Source organism: Octodon degus, unplaced genomic scaffold (assembly GCF_000260255.1).
Source record: "Octodon degus isolate 3935 unplaced genomic scaffold, OctDeg1.0 scaffold00048, whole genome shotgun sequence".
Classification (NCBI taxonomy): domain Eukaryota; kingdom Metazoa; phylum Chordata; class Mammalia; order Rodentia; family Octodontidae; genus Octodon; species Octodon degus.
Window position 1 is genome coordinate 6,077,641 of NW_004524624.1, and position 25,509 is coordinate 6,103,149.

Below are 25,509 nucleotides of genomic sequence, written 5' to 3' on the forward strand. Positions count from 1 at the left end.
CCATGAAAGGTTGCTTTCTGCTCTGTGCTGCTCTGCCTTGGACCCAGATGAGTATGGACTGAAACCTTTATTTAACTGTGAGCTAAATAAACCTTTCCTTCCTTCATTTTGAGTGTCGGGTATTTGTCCCAGCAACGAGAGAAGAGTAACTAAGACACTTGTAATCCCAGTCACTTGGGAGGCCATGACAGGAGGATCATCAAGGCAGCCTGAGCAACTGAGAGACCCTGTCCTCCAACAAATGCTGGTAAGGTGGCTCAGTAGTAGACCATCTGCCTAGCATGTATTAAATTCAATCTCAACTATGAGTAATTTTTAATTTTTTCTTTATGCTCTTCTATTATTCAAATTTTCAGTAATTAATGCACATGATTCACATAAGGAAGTTATAATCTGTAGTTATAATCCTGACATATTTTTTATATTTGTTTTTTTTTTTTTTTCTCCTTGAATGCCTTCAGGGCACTTTGGCATGGCTGGAGTGTTGTGGGGATCGAACTACAGCAAACTGAGGCTGCCAGCATTGTGGAAGCAGCCACTTAAAGAACTGAGCTAGGGCTGGGCCCCCATAAGGAATTTTTTTTTTTTTTTTTTGCTATATTTCAGTTCTTTATATGAACTTTAGCTACTATATATGACAGAACAGTCACTCTTGAGGATAAGAGTCCTCTCTGATTTACATCACTTAAGAGTAGAGATTCGGTTGGCATGTTGGCACATTCCTGTAATCTCAGCTCTTGGGATGATGAAGCAGAAGGGTTGCTGCCAGTTCAAGGCCAGCCTGGGCTACAAAGTGAGTCCAAGGCCAGCCTGAACTGTATAGTGAAACCCTGTTTCAAGGGGGTAGGGGGGGATGATTCAATAATAATTTAGGTCAAAATATGTGGGCTGGGGAGATAGCTCAGCAGTCTAAGCACCTGCCTGGCAAATGAAAAGACCTGGGTTTTATCCCCAGTACCATATGCTGTGCTGGCCCCATGCCATGCCAGCCACTGAAAGCAGGTGTGGTAGTGCATGCCTGTAATCCCAGTGCTGGGGAGGCTAAGACAGGAGGATCCCTATGAGTCCAAGCTGCATAGTGAAACCCTATACCAAATAAATAAATAAGTAAACAAATGAATGAATGATTAAAAAAAAAAAACAACTAAGTATCTTGGATATGTAGTAGAAAAGGCTTTGAACATTGCTTAAGATAGAAGAGACCAGGGTCTGTGGAACCTCAGGTCAACTTTCCAAATACATAGCTGGTCTCTTCAGAAAGGAACTCCCTTATACCTTTCTAGTCTTTCTGACACCAGGTATGTCTGGTTTGCATCCATAATAAATGTCAGCTGGTTGATGAGGTCATCAGGTTGAATGAGGCCTTCTAACCGTCCCACCACTGTCATCCTCCGATCCTTCAGCATAATCATGGCCAGGAATGGATAGGTATTCTCTCGTAAAGCCTGTGAAACTGACAAAAAGACAAGAAATCAGGAGCAGGACTTGGAATGAAAAAGGTCACCCTTAGATTTTCCCAGGAGAAAGGATGTTCCTGCTTCAGTAGCACCTATATTAAAATTGTGATGACACAGAGATTAGTATGATGCCTATCCAAAAGAGAGAGAAAACTGCTTTAATCTTAGCTGGGAAAGAAGGGAAGGCATTTATCTTCTGCCTTTTTTTTTTGGCGGAACCGGGGATTGAACTCAGGCCCTTGTGCTTGCCAGGGAAGTGCTTATTCTACTGAGCCATCTACCCGCACCCCCCTTTTTTTCTGTCTATCTTTTTAGGTCCTAGTGGCTTAATCTTCTCTTTATTACACATCTGTGTCCCTAAACTGAAGTGCTTAATTAGAACAGGACAGGCTTTTCTTGGTGGGTATAGTTCAAATATCATGTCTTCATAATGCCAGGAAACGGATTTATAGAGAATCTGGCTACTATTTAGCATAGTTCTCCCTACATGTGAGGGGTCAAGCCTAAAAACAGACCAACTTACAGGTCTCAGCCTGGTGCTGCAGGCAATGAGCTCCACCATTACTTTTTTCTCTTTTCTTCTTGTTGTCTAATCCTTTCCTTACACTCCCCCACCTTTTTGTCCTGGGGATCAAACTCAGGACCTTGCCCTTACTAGGAAGGCACATAAGCTGCTGAACTATCTTCCTGGTCCCCTTTCCTTACATTTTTCCTATGTCTATCTTTCTCTCCTTGAAAAGCATAGCTTCTGCTCCAAAGGAGCTAGGAAAGTCATTCCTTATAGTGTGCAACCAATTTTATAAATTTCTATACAAAGTATTATTAAGGCTGGGTATGGTGGTACATGCCTGTAATCTCAGCACTAGGCCAGCCTAGACTACAGTGAGTTCAAGTTCAAGGCCAGACTGACCTGCACAGTGAAAGCCTATTTCAAAAAGAAGCCCCCAAAAGTATTCTCAGTTTTTTCTTTCAACACACCCCCCAGACCCTCAAAACCTTATCTGGGGCTGGTGGGATGGCTCAGTGGTCTAGGGCACCTACTTAGAACAAGCTTAGCGGAGCACAGGGACCGCGGTTCGGTCCCCCAGCACCACATGCCGGCCAGCCCCGCCCCCTGGTGGGCTGGGCTGGGCACACACACACACACACACACACACACATAAAAAAAAAAAGAAAATTAAAAAAAAAAAACCAAAAAACCTTATCTGACAATATGCATGCTGTAGGATCTTAAATGTTTAACAAACAATTAAGTGTAAAGTTTTGATCCAGTACGCAGGGGAAACATCTGCTGCATCTTTGGTTCTCAAGATCATGCACAGTGTCTACCTTCTAAGGATGCTGGACACAAGTAGCTGCAAAAGGACAACCTCAGTGGACATCTTTGATTCTTCTTACGATCTCTAAAAATACATACCTCCCATTAAGAGTTATTATCAGCAAAGTACTGAACTTTTTGTGTGTATGTAGTACTGGGGATCAAACCTGGGACCTTCACTGCGAGGCAGGCACTTATGCCATTAAGCTATCTCCCCAATCCAAACTGAGTTATCTGAATTTGTATCAGCATTCAAGAGTACTCAAACAAGGGCTGGAGAGATGGCTCGGTGGTCTAAGGCACCTACTTGAAACAAGCTTGGCAGAGCACAGGGACCGCGGTTCGATCCCCAGCACCACATGCTGGCCAGACCCGCCCCCTGGTGGGCTGAGCTGGCCACACACACACACACACACACACACACACACACACGCAAAAATAAATAAATAAAAAATTTAAAAAAAAAAGAGTACTCAAACAAGCAGCTCTGTTAAAACTGTTGATGAGAATGAACTCTTCATCAAAAAGCCCACTAAAATCAAAGGCAAGCTGCTAGATTTCTTTTAAAAATAAAAGTTTGGCAATGTTTAATTAAACAGAATGAGTCTTAAAGCCTGTCAGACCTACTCTTTTTTTTTTTTTTCTTTTCTTATTGCTTTTTCTTTTCGCTATTTATTTTAATTTTTTGTTTATTTTTGTCAGACCTAATCTTGCTCCAAAATTTGCTAGCTGTGTAATTTTAGGCCTGTGGCTTAAACTGTCTGAGCCTGTTTCTTAAACCAGAAAACAGAAGTGATATCATCCTCATTTTTTAGGGCTGCTAAGAAAATTAAATAAAAATCATAACTAGCATTGTATCTACTATAGACATGGTCATGGTCATGTAAAAAGACCCCTCGAAGACTTTTTTTTTTTGGCAGAACCGGGGATTGAACTCAGACCCTTGCACTTGCCAGGAGTGCTTATTCTACTGAGCCATCTCCCCAGCCCCAAGACTTTCTGACAATGAGGCAAAACACATACAACTTACCCCTGTATCCTTCAGGCTTGTTTGTAGAACACGCCCAGAAAAGCATCCTAGTATTTATGAGTGAAATAACTTCAGGTGCACAGAGTGTATTGCTGAGGAAATGAATAAAAAGGACATCAACAACCTGCTGACTCTAAAATGTCAGAAAAGGTAGAAAAGAGAAAGGTCTTGGCATGGTGGTGCACACCTGTACTCTCAGCACTCAGGAGGCTGAGACAGGTAGACTGCTGTGAGTTCAAGGCCAGCCTGTACCACATACAAACAAAACAAAAAACGAGAAAGAAATGCCAGGCCTGGCAGCACATGCTTATAATCCCAGCATTCTAGAGGCAAAGATAAGATCTTTGTGAGCTTGAGGCCGGCCTGGGCTACAAAATGAGTTTAAGGCCAGGCTAAACTGCATACTGAGGCCCCATCTCAAAGAAAGGGAGAGGGAGAGACAGAAATACGATTAACTTACCGACAAAACTCATCTGAATCCTGGTGGTCGTCTCCATGAAGATAAACGAGAAGAAAGCGAAGCTCTCGCTTGGCGTCATTAAGTGCCTGTGAAAACCAGAAGATCATAAGTTACTAAAAGACTGCACCCTGAGCTTTTACTTAGGCTAGGGTCCTAACAGATACAGTTATGTATTCAGAAACAAAAGGAGAATTAGAAAAAAGGTGATCAAGAAACCAGAAAATTCCTTCAGACCCCTAACATTTTTCTCAGTACACACAATTCATACTAACAAACTTTAATGAATTAAATATTTTTAGAGTTGTTAGGATTTAAACTGTATCAGGTACATGAGAACAAACAAGTTGATACACATAGGTCCCCAATAAATCACAGTAATGCCAGGTGTTTCTAGTCTACAGAAGACAAAGGCAGGAGAATCTGACAACATAAAAACCAAGGTGAACATTCTCTGCCACTTCACAGCTACAATTTCTTGTAAATAAGTAACTGTGAAGATGAGCTAGATTCGAAGTCACATACCAAGCAGGAATAAAGGACTATGGGACCTAAAGGCATTCTAAGGAACATAGGATTTAGAAGATCTCCACAGACAAAGCTAATGTCCAAGACTCGTGTGTCTTGCTACATGGGCATACTCCTGAGCCATCTTATATTTAACATTTCCTAAATGGCCAATGGTAGTCACCCTCAAGATCAGGGCAGAGGGTACACAAGAAGTGCTTATCTTACTCATCTCTGTATCTCCAGCACAAGTGTCTTTTTTTGGTACTGTAAATCAAACTCAGAACTTTGCACTTGCCAGGTAGGCACTGTGCTGCTGAGCTATACCCCTGGCCTGAGCACAAATGTCTTAATGCCACGCAATAGGTACTTTATATGTTTGTTGAGTAGGGTAGCAGCAGCTAATGAAGACATTGGTTTTGAGATGAAGGAAAAGACAGAGAGATAAAGTAGATGTGGGAAAACCCAAAGTAGAAACAAGGATAAGTATTTTTCTTTGTCTAGAAAGACTCAGAGGAGTCCTAGAGGCTGCAGGATAAAAATCACCCTTTTTTTTTTGCCAATGTGCACAATACTAATTCTCTATTTTTCTGTAGCAAATCAGAAATATCTAATACCCAGAAAAATTTGTTTTCCTCCCAAGAGGTGATTGCCAAAGATTTTAATGGCTTAGGTTGACTAAGCCATCTAAAGTATGTAACAGTCTATATTCTTACTCAACTTTATAAGGGATCAGAAAAGATTTAGGCTTTTGCCTTCAAGACATGTACAGGCTGTTAAAGCAGATGAGACATGAACACAACTATAAGGAGGTATGTGAAGTTGCTATAAAAAAAGTAGAAAAAAAAACCCAAATATTTTAGATTGCAAGGTAGGGCAGGATAAGGTGTAACAGTCATAATGGATAGAAAAGGGAGTTGACATGATCTGGTTGAAGGATGGGCAAGATTCCAATTAGCCAAAATGTGAGAAAGACATTCCAGGTAGAGGGAAGAGCAAAGATAGGGGAAGACCAACAGCAAAGGTACAGAGATAGGAAGTACAGCGCTGAGGGAAGGCTTAGCTGGAACTCTGGGTACAGGGAAATAAGTTACACAGAAGGGACCTCGAAAGGCAGGATTAGACCAAGCAGAGCCCAGCTAAAAGTCCCTCCCCCAATAGTAGTGAGAGTTACTTAAGGTTTTTGAATAAAAGAATGACATGATCCATGCTGGGCTATGCTTTCCTTTGAGAACAGAATCACAGCAGTAAGTTGGCATCTATAAAGTTTGCGGCACTGACCTGGCTGTACGTTCCCTGGTAGAAGACAGGGTGTGCCCTCCCATATTTCTCTTCAAAAGAGTGCATAAATGAAACAATGTCCCCAACGGGGTCAGTGACCCGGCTGCGAGGGTCAGGCCGTATAAAACGAAGAGCAAACCTGGGGAAGAAGGAATAAATATCACATAAATCCGGCTTACTATAGTGCATATGCAGTGGGCCAGTTTGTATAGGTTCCTTTGACAGAACCAATGGCACAGCAGCAAAGGGAGGTAAATGGTCTGTGAATGGACCATCAAACCTGAGAGTAGATTCTGACTCAAAAGCCACAAAGCTACGAGTATTGTTCCATTGCCTATTTAAGAAAGCATGGGGCCGGGGAGATGGCTCGGTAGAATAAGCGCTTCCCTGGCAAGTGCAAGGGCCTGCATTCAATCCCCAGTTCTGCCAAAAAAAAAAAAAAAAAGAATGCAAACTACAGGCTGGGGATGAAGCTCAGTGGCACAGCGCTTGCCTGGCAAACACAAGGTCCTGAGTTTGATTCCTGGGTGCCCCACCCCCAAATGCAAACTACTAGGATTGTAAGTTCCAACATTAGCCTAACAAATTATGTGTTTGAAGGACTGAGAAAGGAGAGATGAACATTCCCATCAACATGTAATATTCTACTGGCCAATGCTACTCTACAAACATCTTTCTAGCTGTCCACATGCCTCCTTCCCTGTACCTCTGCCTAACCTCTCCGCCCCTCCGTTTTCCTTCTTTATTCTCCTAGAATTTTGAATTTTTAGTTCACACTACCGAAATTATTCAAATTATGGATATAAAACCTCAAACCTGAATTTGTGGTCATGATATACTTGGTCTTTATAAATTTAGCTTAATGATTTAGGATTTATGGTATTCATGAAGGCAGTTATAAAAGAAACCAGGATACACTAGCAGATTTGGAGTAATGACAGTGGGAAGCATCACCTGATGGTATCAAACATCTACCCCCCCCGTCTCTTACTATGTAGGTCAGGCTGGCTTGAACTAATGGCAATCCTCATGGCTCAGCCCTGAGTACTGCAATGATGAACATGCACCACCACACCAGGCTAAACATCGATTCCTAAAGAGTTCATTCTATCATATTTATATAGCATCATTTCTTTATGCTTTGGGTGTCCACCGTAGGCAAGGGGGCAAAGGTGAATCTGCTATATATAACATTAAAAAAACTGCCTGAATGATACAGCTGCATTAAAATTAGTAATACATGCCATGCATTTTTTTCCAAGGAAAGCAAAAACTAGTCCTTTCCTTGAAGAATTTTCAGCACAAAAAGATCTCTAAACTATGATATTTTCTTTACAAAATCTTAAGTCAGTTTATTAACCCCTCAAATTCCCCATGTGTATACTGTTATACTTGAAATTTCTGCTGTGTAATTAAACCAAATCCAATGAAAAATACTGCAGAACAAAATTGTTAAAAATGTATAAGTTATATGTGGGAGAATAGCTAGAAATCTTTCACAAGCATGTTAGTTTGACTACTTTTTCTCTAGGATTCTCTCTTTAATTTTTTAGGAATGACTAAAGGCTTCAAATTTTGAGGAATGGCTAAAGGTTTCAACTGATTTGTTTCTCACTACAACATATTCGTAAGACAATATAATTCTGGTTTGTTTGTTTTTTTTGGTGGAACCGGGGATAGAACTCAGGCCCTTGCACTTGCCAGACAAGTGCTTATTCTACTGAGCCATCTCCCTGGCCCCAACAATATAATTCTGGAAGAGATATCAATTCAATCTTCATTATGTTTTGGTTTTTTTAAATCTTCATTATGTTTTAGAGGTTTTTATGTACCCATTTCTAAGTAAAATAGGGATAGAAAGAGTATTAAGCAAGTAACTGGTGCTATTAAGAACTTTACTAAAGGAAGCCAATAAAGAGGCAGTGAAAAGCATCATTTGGGCCTTCAAGTTCTGCAAATGCTAGGTTCTCATTTCCAGCCTTTACTTCTTTGAGGGCAAAGGCTGCCTTGGATTTAGAGGTAGGTGCGGACTGCTGAATTCAAGGCACAGATCACATCTTTAGCTCCATCTGCTGGCCTGGATGCCCACTGACATTTTACTGCCCTAGAAAGCCTCAGTGTGGCTCTAAACCAGACAACCCAAGCCTGATCTGTGACGAAGTCAGGCTATGCTAAACATTTCCTAGCCCTGCACTCTCTTTAGCTTCCAATGAGAAGCTATTTGAATGATACATGAAGGAAGCTAGAAAGTGAAGGCATAAAGTACGTGGGTACATATCTGTAAGGATTCCAGTGTCAGCAACATAGGGATTGCCAGGGCAGAGGGAACTGTACGTAACAGGGTGTCCAGAGACGCGCCTACTGAGGGAAAAGTCTAGGGCAACATGGAAAACAGAGTAAGAGAATTTATTGGGGCTGTGAATACTCAGATGCAAAAGTGGTTTAGGTAAAATTTCTAAGCAGTAGGAAGTTAGACAACGGTGGTTAGAAAAGAAAGCATGTGGAAATTAGGAATGTAAAGGTGACAAACATGGTGGAGGAAAGAGGGTATCCAATAAATGTAGGCAGAATTAATTCTTGCAAATAATAGGCAAGACTAATTTAAAACAATTCCATCTTATATTGCCTAATATGCTCAAATAACTTGAATTATTTGTATATTTCAGAACACAGTCCAAAAAGAATATTCAATCTAATGACAAATTGGCCAAGTCATAATTAATATGAGCATGAAACTTAATTCTGGTCAAAGTTGCAGCTTCAAAATCTACCTTTGGTTCTTAATACATAAATACAGAGGTACATACCTAAATATATCAAGTATTGTATAATAGGTAAACCGGAATGGAAGCATTATCAAGTAATATCCCCATCCGAGCAGCCCCTGAAATATCAAAAAACAAAGTTAGTGATAATTCTCTCCATCCCTAATATTTTACCAAATGAATGTCAGCTTTTAATACTTCTTTTGGTCATTCATTTAATTGATTTCTCCATAATATAGTTCTCTCTTACTGGTCATTTTAAAAGCCTTTAATCTCATTTCATCTAATATTATTGCTTTTCTTCACATAATTTTTGTCTCAAATCTCCAATGCTTTTTCTGCTGCTCATTATTATACTATTTGTTAAAAATTCAACTGCAAATTTACCTCTCCAAATAATACTTTTTCTCTTTTAGAGCTATACATCTTAATATGGTACACAGAAATAGAAGGAAAAATAACCATTTTTACTACCTTGAACATATGTATATAAATTATAAGGAGACAAGTTATGGTAGTGCCGGCCTGTGATCTCAGCACTTTAGGAGGCCGAGGCAGGACTACAGCTCAAGCCCAGCCTGGGAAATTTAGCAAAACCTTGTCTCAAAAGAAGGAAGGAAAAAGGGAAAGAGGGAGGGAAAGAAGGAAGGAAAGATCGGTCTAGAGATGTAGCTTACTGAAAAGGCCTTGGATTCAATCCCTTATACTCCCACCCCCAGCCCAGAGGATATTATGAAAATGAGAAATTGCTACCTAGCTGGGAATCTTAGACACAATACCACTGATCAGCTAGCATTCATATAGGGATCTATAGTTTACAAACCACTGTTTTCTATGTCATGGTCAGGAAGCTCTAGAGCTTCATGAGTGATGCTGGGTTCTGCAAAAGCTGGCGAAACACCAGGCATAGAGAAAATTACTGAGTCACATATTCTCTATATATCTATATTCTTCTACTTCATAATATTCCCAGCTAGTATCTCCCTTTACCTGTGGTTTTGCTTTCTTAATCAAGATCTGAAAATATTAAATGGAAAATTTCAGAAATAAATGTATATTTTAAGATCAAGTGTGGTGGCACATGTCAGCAATCCCAGCACTCAGGAGGCTGAGGCAGGAGGATTGCTGGGCTCGAGGACAACCTGGGCTACAAAGTGAGTTTAATGACAGCCTGGACTGCAGAGCAAATCCCTATCTCAAAAAAGACAAAAAAAATTCCTAAGTTTTTAACTACAAGTTTTTCAGAGTAGTGTGAAGAAACCTCCACTGTCCTGCTCCATCCAACCCAGAAGGTATATCATCCCTTTGTCCCTCCTACTGTAAATGCTACCTGCTCAGTAGTCACTTAGAAGCCATCTAGTCACACAGATTGTCAAGTACTACATGCCTGTGCTCAAGTAACCCTTACTTTACTAAATAACACCCACAGAAGAGATGAGGGATGCTGGTAATTCAGATATGCAAAGAGAAATCATCCAGCATTCCTCTAACTGAAAAGGTTAAAATTCTTGAATCATTTTAAGAAAAAGTCACATGAGGTTGCTAAGGTCTATGGAAAAATCAAATCTTTTTTTTTTTTTTTTGGTGGTACCAGGGGTTGAACTCAGGACCTTGCACTTGCCAGGAAAGCCCTTACTCCACTGAGCCATCTTCCCAGCCCCTAGCAAATCTTTTATAAAACTGTCAAGTAAAAAGAAACGTTTGATTAAAAAAAATTTTTTTTTAAATTTTTTTTTCTTTTAACATTTATTTTGTGTGTGTGTGTGTGTGTGTGTGTGTGTGTGTGTGTGGCCAGCTCAGCCCACCAGGGGGTGGAGCTGGCTGGTATGTGGTGCTGGGGGATCGAACCGCGGTCCCTGTGCTTTGCCAAGCTTGTTCCTAGTAGGTGCTTTAGACCACTAAGCCATCTCTCCAGCCCCTAAAAAAAATTTTTTTTTAAATTTTTTAATGTATTTGGTACATTATGCAGACTGGACTTGGGACCCTGTGCTTGCCAGGCAGGTGCTTGTGCTGCTGAGCTATCTCCCAGCCCACTAAATTCCATTTTAAAACCTCAAGTATTACACACACACACACAAAAAAAAAAAAAAAAAAAAAAAAAAAAAAAAGAAAGTAAACAGAATTCTAAATACTCTAAGGTGGGCTGGAGAGATGGCTCAGTGGTCTAAAGCACCTACTTGGAACAAGCTCAGCAAAGCACAGGGACCGCGGTTCAATCCCCCAGCACCACATGCCAGCCAGTCCCACCCCCTGGTGGGCTGAGCTGGCCACACATACACACACACACACTAAATAAATGTAAATAAATAAATAAAATTAAAAAAAAATAAATGCTCTAAGGTTAAAAGGAGTCCTTTCTTAAAATTTTAAATGTTTAAATGTAGCCAGATGTGGTGACACATAGCCATAATGTATAATGCTTGTACTTGGGAGGCAGAGCCAGGAAGACTGCTGTGAGTTCAAGGCGAGCCTGGGGTACATAATGAGTTTAAAGCCAGCCTATAGCCAGGCGTGGTGGCACACGCCTGTAACCCCAGCACTGGGAGGCTGAGGCAGGGAGGATCATTTTGAGTTTGAGGCCAGCCTTCAAATTGAGATCAAGGCCAGTCTAACCCGCATAGTGAGACCCCGTTTCAAAAAGACAAAACAGGCCAGGCAGGCACTGGCAAGCGCAAGGACCCAGGTTTGATCCCCAGTACCCCGTGCCAAGCTGGCCATTGACACTGGGTATGGTGGCGCATACCCGTAATCCCTGCTCTGGATTACAAAACAGGAGGATCACTGCAAGTCTGAGCTGCATACTGAGACCCTGTACCAAACACATGAAAAAAAAAAAAAAAAAAAAAGATTCTAAATATAAACATAAGAGGTAAGCATAAGCTCAGAAGTAAGAATGAGAAACTCTTAAGAAGTTCTTTGGGGTTATTATGCACGGACCAAACTGGGCATAGTGGTTCTTGCCTCTATGTAATTCCCATGATAATCATTTCTCTATTACCAGTTCACTTTTATTTCTCCTAAACAGCTATATTGACAATTTCTTTTAATTCTTTCCAGAGATTCTTATGTTTGTCTAAAATGGACAGCTGGGCTAGGCATGGTGGCACACACTTATAATCCAAGCATTTGGGAGGCTGAGGCAGGAAGATCACTGGGAGTGTGAGGCCAGCCTTGGCTATAGTGAGTTCAATGCCAGTCTGAACTACATAGTTAAGACTCTGTTACACGCCACCCCTCACAGTTATATCAGTATACAGAGACCTAAAATTTAAATTTAACATGGGAAGAATAGCTTAGTGAGGAGGATACTGGGTATTAAACTCAGAAACACTTTTTTTTTTTTTAGCTTTTTTTTTGGGAGGTGGCAGAACCGGGGATTGAACTCAGGCCCTTGCACTTGCCAGGCAAGCACTTATTCTACTGAGCCATCTCCTTGGCCCCTTATACTCAGAAACACTTTACCACAGACATACACCTCCAGCTATTTTGAGATATTAACTTGCCCAGGGTGTGTACAGATTTGGAAGCCTTAGCTTCCAAAGTAGCTGGCATTAGAGGCGTGCATCATTTTATTGGTTAGTTTGTCCTTAAATCTCCAACAATAAAACACCAAGTAAGTGGAAGGTTTTCTTTCATTTTTTGAGACAGGATCTTACTACATAGTTCACGCTGGCTTCAAACTCATTGTAATCCTCCAAACTTTGTTTGGAGCACTCATAAACACCTGCTCAGTTTAAATGTTCTATTGCTTTGCTACTAGCCTTTCAAAACTAAATTCAAAGATGTGACAGAGGACTCCAAAAGACTCTGTACTTTCCAAAGTAGCTAAAAGTAAACGGAAGCAACAAAGAACTCAATGCAACAAATTCTAATTTAAAAGCAGGAGATCAGGGCTGGTCAGATAGTTCAGAAGACTAAAGCACCTGCTTAGGCAAAGCACAGGGACTGGGGTTCGATCCCCGGCACCATAAGCAGTGGCACCACAAGCACTGCTGGCCTTGGCCCCCGCCCTGTCCCCAGGGCGCACTGGGCTGGAGATTGAAACTGGGCATGGTGGCGCTCCCCTCTAATCTTCCTGAAAACAGGAGGATCAATATAAGTCTGATCTATGGAGTGAGACCATGTAATACATACATACATACAAGCAGAAGATCTACTAAGTGTGTCACAAAGATTTTAGATTTGTAAACTAACCTACCCAGATACTCAAAACATCGCATGACAAACATGATTCAATTAATGGACAAAGGACAAAAGTGGCCAGGTGCAGAGGTATATATTTCTAATCTGTTACGAGGAGGCCAAGAAAGGAGGGCTACAAATTCAAGGCCACCCTGATCAACTTAGCAAGATCCTGTCTCAAAATACAAAATAAAAAGGGCTGGATGTTGCTCAGTGATAGTGCACCTGTGTTTGATCCCTAATACTGGGTATGACGGGGATGAAAAAGACACCAAGGGGAAATGGCATACCCTAGAAATCTACCAAGGGCCTATTTCTACTTAACAGGTTTACACTCTGACTTTTCTTTCACTCCTGTCACACAGATCTCTATAATTAAGTGAACGAGTGTATAAAACAAAAAGAGGAAGTGCCAGCTTACAAATGACTTACCCTTGGTTGTGGTCTTGAGACAACATAGCTGTAGATCCTGTGATCAGCTGTATTAACCTGTAGGGGTCGGGATGGAGGTGGGTTGAAAACACTTGGTACGCCCTCTTGTTCATTCAGTCTGTCTTGTACAGCAGCCTGAGAAGGAAAAGAGTAAGCAAGAATCTTAGTAACATTCAAATCAATCCAGAACAGATGAGGCAACTACTGTTTCATTTTTCAAAGGAGGGTGATCAGTAAGAAATGGTGGTGTACATCTGGGCTACAAAGTGAGATCAAGTCCAGCATGAATTGCATAGCAAGACCCTATCTCAAAAAGATAAAAACAAACAAAAAAACCACTGTAAAAACAACCACATAGGGTGAGCACTAAGGATTTAGCTCGGTGGTGCAGCACCTGCCAGGCAAAGCATGAGGTCCCAGCATCAATCAATCAATCAATCAATCAATCAATCAAAATAGGGTGCTTATTACACAAAGGTCACCTGAAGTGTATTTTCTTTCTTTCTTTCTTTCTTTCTTTTTTTTTGGCGGCGGGGAGGAACCAGGGATTGAACTCAGGCCCTTGCACTTGCCAGGAAAGTGCTAATTCCACTGAGCCATCTCCCTGGCCTCTTTTTATGCTTGTTTTTTTTTTTTTTTTTTTGGCTGAAGTGTATTTTCAAGCCCCTTTTATCCTGCTGTCCTAAGAGGCAATGAAAATTCACATACAAGAGAGAAGACCAATAACTTACATGGAAAGTACATTGATGCAGCAAGCATACTGCTTTTATTCAGAAGGTATATATTCCTTCACTAGAATATATGATTCACTTTACAATTCCAAGAAAAGCTATTCACAGTGTGAATACAATGTGAAAATGTGGAAAGGGCCCCTGCAGTTGTGCATTGGTACAGTGCTGATAGTTGGTGTCTGACAGAGCTAGGGAAATAGAGAAACATAGTCTATGATAGAGAAACAGTCTGAATCCAAGCAGCACTTAGAAAAGTCATTCAATTTATTAGTCTCAGGTTCCTTGTGTGCAAGATGAACAATAATGCTCAGAGTTGATAAAAATTCTAATACAACTGGCAGGTCACCAGTATTTTGCTTTTTAAATTTTTTTCCTAAAGAAACCTTATTCTCTTATCTCTGTCCCTGAAAATTGCTATTTGTCTCAGGATATGAAAAACATGGTCATATCTAAAGAAATATCCAGAAGGTATTCTGTGTCATACCTGACAGGAATACTTTTTTGTTATTAGACTATAGTTGGTCCTTTCTCACCCAAAAGTCTAAAAATAGCTAGTTATTGGGCTGGGGAGATGGCTCAGTGGAATAAGCACTTCCCTGGCAAGAGCAAGGGCCTGAGTTCAATTTCTAGTTCCACCAAAAAAAAAAAAAAAAAAAAAAAAAAAACCACTAGTTATGTCATAAAGGCCAACTATGTGATTTAAAGTGGGGATATGAACCGCATATGGTGGTGCACCCCTGTAATCCCAGCACTGACGAAAGTGATGCAGGAAGAGCACTGTTCAAAGTCAGCCTGGACTAGATTGTAAGGTCAAGGCCAGCCTGAACTACATAGTGAGACCTTCTTTCTAAAAACAAAACAAAACAAAAAAAAAAAAAAGAAGAAGAAGAAAGAAAAATTTGAAGGCAGTGTGGCGGTGTTTACCTGCCACCCTGGCACTCTAGGGAGGATGAGGCAGGAGGACCCCAAGTTTGAGCCCAGCCTGGGCAATTTATGTATGTACCTATGTATTTTTCATGTATTTGGTACAAGGTGTCGCTACGTAGCTCGGACTTGTAGTGGGCCTACTCAGAGCACCCAGGGGTGGGGCTGGCCTGGCACATGGTCCTGGGGATCAAACTCTGGTCTCTGCGCTTGCTTAAGCAGGCACTTAGTCCACTGAGCTATCTTGCTAACCCAGCCTGGGTGATTTAATAAGACCCCTTCATCTCAAAATAAAAAGTTAGAAAACCAAGCTAGGTATGGTCACACACACCTGTAATCCCAGCACTCATGAGGCTGGGGTAGGATGACTGCTGTGAGTTCAAGGCCATCAGGGGCTACTCACACAGTGAAACCCTGTCTCAACAAACATTCTTACAAATTTACCGTGAAACTGGGAAAAAAGCTTAAAAAATAATAAAAGGGCTGGCTGGGGATATCGTTCAGTGTGAAGGCTCTGGGTCCTACTAATTCACAGTACCAAGAAAGGAAAGGAGGAACGGAGGAAAGGAAAGGAAAGGAAAGGAAAGGAAAGGAAAGGAAAGGAAAGGAAAGGAAAAAGGAAAAGGAAAGGAAGTGACTTGGGGGTAACTCAGTGTTGGTCAACATGGAGACTGAGTTCAGTCACTGGCTACCTAACAAAGTAATCATGCCTATATAATGATGACCCAGTAAACCTTCTGGACATGTAGAGCTCATGTGAACTTTTCTGGATGGCAATACTGCATATTGTTACATACTAGTGGCAGAAAAGTAAAGCATCATGACTTCATGAAAAAAGGTAAGTTTCCCAGTGGAAAACCTTTAGAAGGCCAAGGTTTTTCCTTTAGCTGATTTTACCTATACCAGTTCCTTGTAATTAAAGTGCAGCCATGAATGTAACAGCTTTCAGTGAGTTTGCTAAAGAACTATCACACCTGAGAGTGATTCTGTAATTCCTTTGAGTGTGTAAATCAGTGTCAGAATCAGAGTGGCCTTTGGGAAAGCTACATGCCCTCTACATTTCACAGCTGGCTTTATGTTGTAGAATAACTAATTTTATATAGTCATTTAACTTTACAACTCACCAACTCAATGAGGGAAGAATAATTTTATTTTATTTTATTTTTTAGGATGGAAGAATAATTTTAAACAAATGATGCTGGGATTCACAAGGAAAGTAAGTTGAACCACTAGGCTATTGCGGCTTTCCATGTGACAGCCTGCCCTGTGTCCTCCTTAGTCTGCTGTGCCCACTTTTTCCTTTTTTATTTGTTTTTTTTTTTATTTTATTTATTTTTTAATTTTTTTAAAATTATTTATTTATTTATGTGTGTGTGTGTGTGTGTGTGTGGCCAGCTCAGCCCACCAGGGGGCAGGGCTGGCTGGCATGTGGTGCTGGGGATTGAACCGCGGTCCCTGTGATTTGCTAAATTTGTTCTAAGTAGGTGCTTTAGACCACTGAGCCATCTCACCAGCCCTTCCTTTTTTATTTGGCCCACACTCTTTCCACAGAGCCAGCTTCGCCCTTACTCTTTGCGGTACTGGGGATTGAACTCAGGACCATGAGCTTGCCAGGCAAGCACTTACTCTACTTGAGCTATCTCCCTGGCCCTCTTCCTCTTTACTTTTTCAAATAAACTTTGCTACTGTTAAAAAAAAACTTGAACCACTAAACCTCTACTGTATACAGACACTAACTAAAACTATATCAACATGTAAATGTAGCATTAAAGTTATAAAATTTTTGTTTGTTGAGACAGGGTCACACTCTATAGCTCAGCCTGGTCTTGAACTTTCAGTGATCCTCCTGCATCAGTTTCCCAAGTGCTGGAATTTTAGGTGTATACCTTCATGCCTGTTTAAAATTGTTGGGTTTTTTTGCATACCCTTATTTGTTTTTTGTTTTTTTGAGACAGGGTCATACTATGCAATTCAGGTTGGCCTTGTGCTCACTTTTGTAGCCCCCAGGCTGGTCCTGAACTCACAGTGATCCTCCTGTCTCAACCTTCTGAGTGCTAGGATTACAGGCATGCGCCACCATGCCCAGTTCTGACATAGCATGCAGGACCAGGGATTGAATGGGACTCTGCACTTGCTAGGGAGGTGCACTTGCCAGGTAGGTGCTTATACCTCTGAGCTATCTCCCCAGCCCCAAAATTCTTTTTTTTTTTTTTTTTTTCATGAAGACTGCTTTATTGGTGACAATTAGTACAAGTCGATAAATATTGATCCCCAACGAAAAGCTCAGTTATTTATCAAATTACTGATCCAGAGAGCCAACTGGAACTGAGCCACTAATTACTGAATTGCCTGAAATCATTCCGGCTTCTTGGGAAACGATGCCATAGCCAGCTGGCATATGGCATACACCGTTCCACCCACTGTGAGAATCATAGTGGCTCTATACAAGAGGGTATCAGCTACCCCACCCTTTAGATGCACTGGAATTCCATTGTCCTCCTGAAAAAGCTTCTGTTTCTGTGGAACTTTATTTTCAAAATGCCTGCGTGCAGCAGTGCTGATGGTCCTCTGAGAAAGCTGCCGGAGAGCCAGCAGACTCCGCAGCATCTTGCCGGTTACAGCACTAGAAACTTTTTTTTTTCTTTTTGTTTTATTTATTTATTTTTGCAGAACTGGGGATTGAACTCAGGCCCTTGCGCTTGCCAATGAAGTGCTTATTCCACTGAGCCATCTCCCCAGTCTCCAAAATTCTTAAAAGAAAACAAAGGTGTTATTAATCTTCAAGACCATGGATTAGGAAATGATATTTTATTTATTTTAATTTTTGGCAGAACTGGGAATTGAACTCAGGCCCCTGCACTTGCCAGGGAAGCACTTATTCTACTGAGCCATCCCCCCAAGCCCTTAGGCAATGATATTTTAGATACGATATTAGAGGTATGAGAAACAAAACTGGATTGCAACAAAATGAAAAACTTCTGTGCATCAAAGGACATTATAAAGTAATCCAACATTCTGGAGCCTGAAGCAAGAGTATGAGTTTGAGGCCACCCTGGGCTACATATGAGCTGAAAACCAGCCTGTATTATGTGAGATCCTGACTAATAAAAATAAATAAATAAATAAATAAATAGGTCTGGGTAATTTTTTCTTCTTTTTTTAATGGAGTGAGCTGGATGTTTATGATTTTGTTCAGATGACTGCAGAACCTGGAAAAACTGTTGCTGCTAACGATGCATAACATACTGCTATTACTGAATATCTTTTATACTTTGTAAACTGTGCTGTCAACGTTGGAAAAGGTATCCCAGTTTACCATTCTATAGAAGTTAACAGCAACATTAGCCTAGAAATGTCAAACTTAATTTTTTTTTCACTTGTACAGGGGTAACACAGTGTATAAATATGTAAGGTCTTATATATTTGAGTTTCATTACAGAAACTACTAAAGTTTTTTTTGAGACAGAGTCTCATTCTATTCAGGCTGGCCTTGAATTCACTCGTAGCCCAAACTGGTCTCAAACTCACGTGGATCCTCTCATCTGAGCATCCTGAGTGCTAGGACTACAGGAGATAGCTCAGAGGTATAAGCACCTACCTGGCAAGTGCACAGAATTATGCACCACCATACCAGCATAAGTATTTTCTAAATAATGAAAAAAAGAAAGACAAGAGTCAGGCATTGTGGCACACACCTATAATCCCAGGACTTAAGAAACTGAGGCAGGAGGACTGCGTCAAGGTAAGCCTAAACTACATAGCAACTCTGTCACACAAAGAAAACAAAAATCTAAAAAGACAACTCACAAATTTGCAATATTTGCAAATCATTTATCTGATAAGCATTCAGTATCTAGACAACCACATCTGTAAAGCCAGTTCCTCAGTGGGACAGGACAAGAACATCATAATTCAAGACCAACCTGAATAAATTAGCAAGACCTTTGCTCAAAAAAAAAAAAAAAAAAAAAAAGGAAAAAGGTCTGGGAACGTAGCTCAATAGAACACAAAACCCCTTATGGAATTCCCAACAACCCCCGATATACGACAAAAAAGAGCAAGGAAATTAATACCTTTTTTGTTTTTTTTTCAAAGAGGATTTTAAAATGGCCAAAAAAGAACATACTCAAAATTATGGGGGTGAAGGGCTGGGGAGATGGCTCAGTAGAATAAGTGCTTGCCTGGCAAGTGCCAGGGCCTCAGTTCAATCCCCAGTTCCGCAAAAAAAAAAAAAAAAAAAAAAAAAAAAAAAAAAAAAAAAAAACAACACCAAAAAACCCCACAAAACTATGGGGGTGGGTGCATGAGGAGATTGCTACAGCGCAAAGGTGCAGCACTTCTTGGCAAGCGCAAGGTCCTGAGTTTGACTCCCAGTATTCCCCAAAATCAACATTGGGAAAACGCAAATCAAAACCAAAATAAAACTGGGCATGGTGGATGGAGCATGCCTATAATCCCAGTACTTGGGAGGCTGAGACAGGACGATTACAAGGTTAAGCCCAACCTGGGCAACTTGATGATGTAGTGAGACAGTCTCAAAAATAAAAATAGGAAGGTGTGAAGGCCCTGGGTTTAATCTCTAGTACCATAAAAGAGAGAAATAAAAACCAACAAACTGTAGTAATGGCTGCATAAGTCTGTGAATATAAAAAAAAATTGATTTCACACTATAAGTGGGTAATTTAGCACTGAATTATGTATCAATGAAGCTTTTTAATGTATTTAGCACAGGGTCTACAGGGTCTCACTACACAAATCAGACATGTAATAATCCTCCTGTTTTCAGCCTCCCAAGTGGTGAGATACCACCATGCCCAATCTCAGCCAGCTCTCAGCATGCCCTGGGGGCAGGGACAGCACCACATGCTGGGAACTGGACCCCTGTCCCTGCGCCAACCTAAGGAGGTGCGGAGCGAGAGCAAGAGCACAAGAGCGAGAGCAAGAGCGAGAGCAAGAGCGAGAGCAAGAGCGAGAGAGAGACAGACAGAGAGAGACAGAGACACAGACAGAGACAGAGACAGACAGAGGAGACAGACAGAAAGAGAAGAGACAGAGAAGAGACAGATAGACAGACAGACAGAGAAGAGAAGAGAGAGAAAGAAAAAAGAAAAAAAGGAAGGCAGGACAAATGAATGAACACATTTTTTTTTTTTTTTTTTTTTTGCTTGCAGTACCAGGGATTGAACTCAGGACCTTGCGCTATTCTACTGAGCTATCTCCCTGGCCCTCAAGAAAGAACACATTTGGGCTGGGGAGATGGCTCAGTAGAATAAGCGCTTCCCTGGCAAGCGCAAGGGCCTGAGTTCAATCCCCGGTTCCAAAAAAAATGAATAAATAAAAAGAAAAGAAAGAACACATTTGACAGCATGGTATTTGTTATTAATTATAAAATCAGAAACCTGAAGTAAAAATTAGAATTTTGGAAAATTTGTACGTGCTACTGTGAAGTTAACAGTTTCCTAATACTTGAAGACTTTTCTGATGAACTCAGTGGCATTATTATTTTATGTATTTGGGTCTCACTATGCAGCTGAAACTCATAGTTCAGACATAGATCCTCCTGTCTCAGCCTTCCCAGCTCTGGGATTACAGGTATGCAACTCCACACTTGGTCTCGTGGCTGGCTCAGTGCGCCTGGGGGCAGGACTGGTGCATTATGTGGTGCTGGGGATTGAATCCAGGTCCCTGAGCTTACCTAAACAGGTGCTTAGTCTGCTGAGCTACCTCACTGGCCCTTTTAAGTTTGGTAGTTTTATTAATAAGTATTAATTATTCAGTAAAAAGTTCAGACATTAGAAAGCCTGTAATTCAGTAACCAACATATTCTGAATAACTAATGTCTCAAGTTATGAAATCATAAAAGATTTTTTCACAGTGCAAGGCAGACAGTTTTTCTTTTATTTCAGTGGTACTGCAAATTAAACTCAGGGTCTTACAAATGCCAGGCAAGTGCTATATTACTGAGCTACACCCCCAGGCCTTCACTCTCTTAATATACTAGAGATTGAACCCAGGGCCTTTAAAATTGGGCTTTCAGCTCCAGTTGTTTTTTTTTTTTTTTTTTTTTTTTTTTTTTTTTTAACAGTTTGATTCTAAATTGTTGGGTCTGGCCTCAAATTTGTAATCTTTCTGCCTTACTCTTTAAGGAGCTGGCATAAAGATGTTCTAATAATTTCTTTTCTTTGGTGGCAATGGGGATTGAATCCAGGGTCTCAACCACAGAGCTACACCCCAGCCCTAGTTGGGCTTTTTTTTTTTTTAATTTTATTTATTTATTTATTTGTGTGTGTGAGAGACCAGCTCAGCCCACCAGGGGGCGGGGCTGGCTGGCATGTGGCGCTGGGGGATTGAACCGTGGTCCCTGTGCTTTGCTAAGCTTGTTCTAAGTAGGTGCTTTAGACCGCTGAGCCATCTCACCAGCCCTGGGCTTTTTTTTTTTAAATGTATTTAGTGCAGGATCTCCAGGGTCTCACTACACAGATCTCACTCATAGTTATCCCTCCTGTTTTCAACCCCCCAAGGCTGGGATTACAGGTGTGTACCATCACGCCCAGTCTCAATGTCTCAGTGCACTCTGGGGATGTGCCAGGGATTGAATCTCAGTCCCTGTGTCTGCCAAAGCAGGCGCTTTAATCCGCTGAGCTATCTGGCTGGTCTTCCTATTTTTTTTTTTTTTTAAGTGAAGTAATAAAATTGAAATGTCAGTCCACTTGGGGAGAACCAACAATCTACATGTAGGAAAATATAATACTTTTTTTTTTTTTTAATACTTTTTTGTTTTGTTTTTGTGGTGCTAGGGAGTAAGAGCAGGGCCCTTTGCCCTGAGCTTCATCTATAGCCCTTTTTAAATTTTTCTTTTTAGAGATCAGGCCTCACTATGTAGTGTAAGATACCCTGAACTCATGGTGACCTTATTGCCTTATCCTCCTGAATGCTGTGATTATAGGTATGGACCACCATGCCTCACTTTTTTTGAGACAGGGTCTCACTAGGCAGTTCAGACTGCCCTTAAACTTGTTATGTAGTACAGGCTGGCCTCAAACTTTGGGTGATTCTCCTGCCTCAGTCTTCTGGGTGCTAGGATTACAGGCATGTGTCACCATGGCCAGTTAGGGGTCAGCATTTATTTTATGATTTCATACATTTTTAATCACATTTTCTGTATTTTTTCACATCAGTAAAGATGACTAAAGAGCCCTAATTCTTTTTTTTTTTTTGGCAGAACCGGGGATTGAACTCGGGCCTTGCGCTTGCCAGGGAAGCGCTTTATTCCACTGAGCCATCTCCCCGGCCCCAAGAGCCCTAATTCTGAAGAAAAGAAATATACTATAGGGAAAAGATTCATGCTGTGGAAAAATATATTTTTGGATATAAGACCAGAGAAAAGAAATGAGCTTAGAATGAATCCTACTATGCTGTACCTCTATGTTCCAGTTATGCTGTTCCAAGGTATGGCGGCATTGATCCATAGATTCTATGCCAGTCAGATCCTAGGGAAAAGGATAAAAACAGTTAGGAAAAAAATCAACAGTATTGTTATAGGTATTTTTTACCCTGAGTGAACTTCTTAATGCAAAATGTTAGGAAAGTACACTAAAAAATATTGAAGGCAGAGGGTGAAGAATAGTTAATGCTGATTCAGAATGTAGCTAATCAGTTATTTGATACTTATATACATATGTCTAAAAACACTTCCTTTGAAAACTTCAAATAGAGGACAGCTGATTACAATCAATATTCTCTCAAATTCAAGTTAAAAAATTAAAGATTTCTTCAATCTCTTGGTCTAGCAAACTGTTCTTTTTTATTTTGGTTCTGAGGATCCAACTCAGGACTTCATGCTTGCCAGCTTTCCTCACTGTCCCACAAGGTAACAATTTCTGACCAATGCTCCTTCCTTCTCCAGCTCTTCTTCTATCCTTCTAAATGCAGCAATCTCCCTAAAGATGTGTCCTTGCTTTGTCTCTATCTATCCTTTTGACAAATTTCAGTTAATCCCCGGTCTTCAACATCCTTTTTTTTTTTTTTTTTTAATTATTTATTTATTACATTTTTATTGAGTGTGTGTGTGTGTGAGTGTATGTGTGTCCAGCTCAGCCCACCAGGGGGCGGGGCTGGCTAGCATGTGGTGCTGGGGGATCGAACCGCGGTCCCTGTACTTTGCCAAGCTTGTTTCAAGTAGGTGCTTTAGACCACTGAGCCATCTCTCCAGCTCCTCAACATCCTTTCAATGTAAATGATTTCTATTTTTTTTTTTTTTTAAGGCAGAAGGGGGGCTGGTGAGATGGCTCAGTGGTCTAAAGCACCTTAGAACAAGCTTAGCAAAGCACAGGGACCACAGTTCAATCCCCCAGCACCACATGCCAGCCAGCCCCACCCCCTGGTGGGCTGAGCTGGCCACACACACACACACACACACACACACACACACACTAAAATAAATAAATAAATAAATAAAAAGGCAGAAGGGTTTTTTTTCCTTCAAATGCCTTCAGGGCATGATTGGCTGGCTTGAGTTGTGGGGATCGAACCACAGCAACCTGAGCCTGACTACTTTGTTGAAGCAGCCACTTAAAGAACTGAGCTAAGGGGCAGGCCCACATGATTTCTAATTTAATCCCTGGACTCACTTCTGAAATTCAGCAACACTTTTCCAGGAACCTAATTCAACATTTCCACCTAGATATGGCACCAGTACCTCATCTCAGAACTCCACACTTCATGAATAATCACATTCTGACAACTCATTTTCTATTTTATCTTACATCAATAACCACATTTCTATGCTTAAGCCTCTCTCTCTGAGACAGTCTTGCTATGTAGTTCAGGCTGGCCTTAAACTCTTGGTCATTTTCCTGCCTCAGTTTTCAGAGTGCTGGCATTACAGTTGTACAACAATGTGCCTGCCTAACTAGCCTTTCATAACTCCTTAAGTCAACAGCAAAACCCTTCAGCTGACTGGTAACAAATTCCAAAACACAGTCTGGCTGAACTCACTCAGTTGCCTCTAACTTGTAGCAATCCTCTTGCCTCAGCCTCTTGAGTGCTAGAATTACAGGTGTGTACCACCACACCCCATCTCAAGGTTACTTTCAATTTCTTCTCAGAAACTGAATACTAAATCTAATAGTTTATGTGCAGGACTCTTGTCTACAAGAGCTTAAACTCTAGCCTTCCTTCAAGATCCAATACGAAACTATATTCCCTTCAGTTATTTACCCTTTTGTTTTTTAAAATATACTTATTTGGTACAGGGTCTTACTATGCAGCTTGGACTCACAATGATCCTCCTGTTTTCAGCCTCCCCAGTGCTGGGATCACAGGCACACGCCACCACGCCAAGTCTCAGTTGCCTGCTCTGTGCACCTAGGGGCAGGGCTACCATGGCCTGTGCAGCTGGGGATCAATCTCTGATCCCTGCGCTTGCCTAAGCAGGCACTTAGTCCAATGGGCTATCATGCCAGCCCTATTTACAATGCCTTTTATTTAACAAATGTCTACTATGTGCCTTTTCTATTTATTATGTTCAAAATCTAGAAAGGTAAGTTAAGACAGTCTCTATCTTCAGAAAACTCTCAACTAGCAACCACTGGGACAGAGATGGATCTAACACTACCAAAAATGTGGCAGAGCACTCAGGTCCTCTACAAATTAGCACAAAATTTCACTGTGTATGAAACTATTTTTTTTTTTTTTTGCCATGGTGAGCATACAACTCAGAACTTTCTGTGTGCTACACAAGCACTCTATTGCTAAGCTATACTACAGGTCTACTGGGGTTTTGTAAGTATAAATGTTTTGATTTAACACCAGGCTGCTGCTTAGTGGTGCATGCCTTCAATCCTAGTGCTCAAGAGGACATATGTGTCCTCCCAGTACTAAAGCAGGAGGACTGCTGTGAGTTCAAGCCCAGACTAAAGTACATAATGAGACCCAGTCTCAAAAATACAAGAGGCAGGCCGGTGAGTGAGACGACCCAGGGCCTGGCGGGATCCTGAACAGAACCAGAGCGCAAGCCCGGCGAGTGAATTAGACGACCCAGGCCGCAGGATCCTGAATAGACCCAGAGCACAGGCCCAGCGAGTGAGTGAGACGACCCAGGCCGCGGAATCCTGAACAGACCCAGAGTGCAGGCTGGGCGAGTGAGTGAGATGACCCGGGCCCGTAGATCCTCATTCGACCCAGGCTGCAGGCCCAGCAGGGAACCCGAACCCTTCAGCAGAACTCCCTGCAAAGAGGCTAGAGGCAAGACCCACCCAGCTGATTCAGGAGCAGAACATCTTCCCAGAGAGACACAAAGGGTTCAACTCTAACGGCTACAGCAGAAAGAAGTGGAGCACAGAAGCCAGATCCAAGCAACACCCACCTGGAGGAATCTGAACTTCGTAGATCCAGACCTGGTGCTAAGGTAATAACTCTATCTAA

General features: G+C 41.3%; 1 protein-coding gene and 1 pseudogene across 2 annotated transcripts in view; both read right to left on the reverse strand.

Moving 5' to 3' along the window:
- Faf2 (Fas associated factor family member 2) overlaps positions 1-25,509 on the reverse strand; it is a 62,486-nt gene that overhangs the window by 13,236 nt on the left and 23,741 nt on the right. The window contains exons 2-9 of one of the 2 annotated variants that reach the window (XM_023716536.1): positions 22,506-22,574; positions 18,683-18,730; positions 13,430-13,564; positions 8,858-8,934; positions 6,051-6,189; positions 4,266-4,351; positions 3,806-3,897; positions 1,276-1,453 (exon numbers count right to left, since the gene is read on the reverse strand). In XM_023716536.1, coding sequence (XP_023572304.1) covers positions 1,276-1,453; positions 3,806-3,897; positions 4,266-4,351; positions 6,051-6,189; positions 8,858-8,934; positions 13,430-13,564; positions 18,683-18,730; positions 22,506-22,574 — 824 coding nt within the window. The remainder of the gene's footprint in view (positions 1-1,275; positions 1,454-3,805; positions 3,898-4,265; positions 4,352-6,050; positions 6,190-8,857; positions 8,935-13,429; positions 13,565-18,682; positions 18,731-22,505; positions 22,575-25,509) is intronic. The other variant, XM_004632298.2, reaches the window with a different exon arrangement.
- LOC105742345 lies at positions 17,383-17,701 on the reverse strand (annotated as a pseudogene).